Here is a 3,306-nt window from a genome sequence, read left to right as displayed (position 1 = left end):
CTGAGAGAGAGAGAGAGAGAGGGAGAGAGAGAGAGTTTAATGATGTTTGTTCAAAGCCTATGGTAATACAGTGGCCAAACTCTGTTGACTGGATTTAAAGTGCTATATAACCTATGCTAAAAGAATAATAATAATAATAATAATAATAATAATGCTAAAAAACCCTGCACCCCAATTTCTGATGTTTCTCACTTTTTTACATAATGTGAATCTGGCAGGTTGTCTAAATGTCATAATGAATGGCCCAGTAGAAATTTTCCAAAATAACAAAATACATAAAGGTAAGGTTTTTTTTCTCTTCTCCTGTAAAGTTGCAGGAGAATTTATCATTTATTTTAATAATGGTTAAATATTAAAGATTCTATAATGAATTGAGTGTACCTAATGTATACTTCCCAGCACTTTCCTCTACAGTATATTTGAACTGAAAAGCCTAACCTTCTGATGGACATCCATGAAATAATCTGTGAGAAGAGCCTAGCAGTTCTGTACAGAGGAAAAACACACAGATATTATACAAACTGTCATGAGCACTGACAGAAAGGATTAATGATACAACACAAAATTCATAATCCACGATTCAACACTGAACAAACAATGAATAAGCAACTTTCACCCTGCTTACACCTGGTCACTTTATGTAACTAGTATCTGGATTGTCTTCTGATAAGATTTTAGCCACATGCATTTACACTTGGTAGTCAAATGCGTCTCCAGTTATGTGTTTCACTTGTACTGGGAGGGGTTTCGGTTATTGAATGCGTCTTGGAGAGACAGATGTGTTTACACTGCTATAACGTGGCTCAAACACGTCTCAGACCACCTCCTGAAGTGATCTGAGTGATGGGATTTGTATCTGGGTTAAATGAATCTTCAGTGTGTTTACACTTGCATTTTCCGTGGCTTATCCTTATCCAGTTATAATCCAGATACTCGAGAAGCATGACGTGATCAGGTGTAACCGGAGTCTTTGACGAGCCCTCACCGAAGCAGAGTGTTGTCTCTCCGTTTTGGGTCGGACGGGATCAGACAGCTGTCGAGAGGGGGCTGTGAAGACAAACAAACACACTTTTGTTATATGCAGGATACAGTCTTACATATTCCGAAGCAAATGCAACAAACACAACATGCAGAAAGTGAGCTACAGGAACAGTGTGTGTATTAGAGGTCACAGACCTGGGCTGCCTTGGCTAGTAGTGCTCATGCTGTCCTCCAACCAGCCAGCACTGTATGTGAATGAGTCCCGTTTGTGAGGGGTTCCAGCAGAAGACAGGCTCTCCTAAAGTCAAGCAGACAGAATGGATCCACAGTTAGTGTGTTTGCATTCAATGGGATTTCATATAATAGTTAAAAAAGTTGGAGATTAGATCTTAATTTGAACAATACTGAAAGATGGAGCTAATATAACTAAACACAACTGAAGAAATGTCTTTTAAAAAGTAAACATGAACAGAATATACAAAAATGCAAATAACATTTATTACTACTTCAAATGCATATTAGAATCAGGTGCAGCATGATGATTAGACCATAGTTAGACAGGATCTCAAGAAGCCTGTTTTATTTAAAAAACCTCAAGGCATTTAAGCTGTGGGTACACTACATGTTACTAGTTGTAGCAGATTAGAAAAAGACTGGGTATCTCACATGTCCACATTAAGCCATTTTGCTATTTTTTTTGCTGCAAATAAAAAATGTCTATTGAGCACTAAACAACTGCTAATCATACAGTCCACGACTTCAACCTGCTGCTAAACCCAACAAAACACGCCCCAGAACATGCGTGCCTTGCGCTACCTAAGAGACGCAGATTAAACATGGTCCCTGCAGCCTGCAGAGGGAGTTGGAGGTGAGTAGCACAGCACATATTGAAGACTTCACTACGTACGATGCAAATAACGGCTTTTTATGGGAATTTCCGCTCCGCCCTAAATAGCGCTGCATCATTTACAGTGGAAAGTCAAATTAAAACATGGCTGTTTTTCTTTAGCTACTGCCTGTGTTTTCTTTAATGCTCAAATTTGATTGGCCATTGATTGAACCCGTTCAGACTGAGTTGCTGACCAGTATACACTACTAGATTTCGCTCAGAGTCTGGCCGAAAAAAAGCAAATGTTTGATATGCTCCAGCTGGTCTGAAACAAGCTCTGGAGGCCAAAAATCAGAGTCTGGACACATCACACACTACTTGATTCTCTCTCTAACTATCGACTCCGAATGATGAAGAATCTGAAGACTAGAGCCAGAACAGTACAGACTCAGCCAGACTGACAATCAGAGCTAAAGTCAGGGGGACATTTGCGCAGTGTAACTGTGGCTTTAGTTTGGTTTGCTTTTGATTGTTGACGTAAGTGGGATCATCATGGTGTGATCCAAAGAGCTCTTTAAGGTCTTCAGAAAGAAGATTGTAGATAAGTCTGGGAAGGCATGTAGAACAGTCTCAGATGTCTCAGAACAGTTGTCTCAGAACAGCTGGAATCAGCTGTTCCACTGTCTGCAAAATATATTTTTACAATATTTACAAGTGCAACAACTTCCAGCATGGTCAGATCTGTCTGTCCAAGCAAATCCAGCCCAACAGCAGACCACAAGATGTGTAAAGAAGTCCCCAACAATCCTAAAATGTCTTTACAGGACCTACAGGTGGCTTCTGCCACAGTTGATGTCCAGGGGTATCACAGCTGAGTATTATGAAGCTTGCTGCATTGGTAATGTGGGTATTAAAGAATGTAAGCAGGTACCAGTCCTGTGTCGTAATCCTCTGCAGCTTCATGCTCATGCTCGTTCTCCTCCACCACACTGGTGAAGCTGCTGGCGTTGGACGAGGAACGAGACAGGTCATGAGTTTCCGGGATGGAGGGTGCTCTACACACAGCCGAACTGCATAAAACAAAAAAACACACACACACATCAGTGGCCACAGAAACCTCAACACCATGAGGCACCTGAAAACCCCCATACCGTAAGGCAACGCTCAGTAAATAACTAATCAGGATTAGATGTTTATGTTTGTCTATTGAAATTACAGCAAACAATAAACAACTCATTTCAATTTCGTCAGCCAAACAAAAACGCTTTCTGCGTCACGTTATTGTTCACCTAGTCCTGGTGGTGGGCATCTCAGGTGAGCTGTGATTGGAGTTATCAGACTTGGGGTCCTGTGAGGCGTGGCCACTGTCGGGTGTTTTCTGTGTGCTCGGGGACACCTCCCTACTGCTGGGAGAAACCAAACAACACTGCAGCATTTTCCACATGTTTATGGTTATAGCCTTATCCTCAAAATCCTTACTAAACCTAGTGTAATGA

At 41.2% G+C, this 3,306-nt stretch overlaps 1 protein-coding gene across 10 annotated transcripts in view; it reads right to left on the bottom strand.

Annotated features, from left to right (window-relative positions):
• rap1gapb (RAP1 GTPase activating protein b) overlaps window positions 1–3,306 on the bottom strand; it is a 102,804-nt gene that overhangs the window by 2,081 nt on the left and 97,417 nt on the right. For 7 of the 10 annotated variants that reach the window (XM_072684693.1, XM_072684690.1, XM_072684694.1 and 4 more), the window contains 5 exons: window positions 3,100–3,216; window positions 2,742–2,880; window positions 1,177–1,279; window positions 986–1,047; window positions 439–486 (listed from right to left, as the gene is read on the bottom strand). In XM_072684693.1, the coding sequence (XP_072540794.1) occupies window positions 478–486; window positions 986–1,047; window positions 1,177–1,279; window positions 2,742–2,880; window positions 3,100–3,216 (430 nt within the window). In that variant the 3' untranslated portion in view covers window positions 439–477. The remainder of the gene's footprint in view (window positions 1–438; window positions 487–985; window positions 1,048–1,176; window positions 1,280–2,741; window positions 2,881–3,099; window positions 3,217–3,306) is intronic. The other 3 variants (XM_072684697.1, XM_072684689.1, XM_072684695.1) reach the window with 2 other exon arrangements.

Source organism: Salminus brasiliensis, chromosome 7, assembly GCF_030463535.1.
Source record: "Salminus brasiliensis chromosome 7, fSalBra1.hap2, whole genome shotgun sequence".
Taxonomy (NCBI): domain Eukaryota; kingdom Metazoa; phylum Chordata; class Actinopteri; order Characiformes; family Bryconidae; genus Salminus; species Salminus brasiliensis.
Note: the sequence above shows the minus strand (reverse complement) of the source record. Positions and strands in the feature narration are given on the sequence as shown.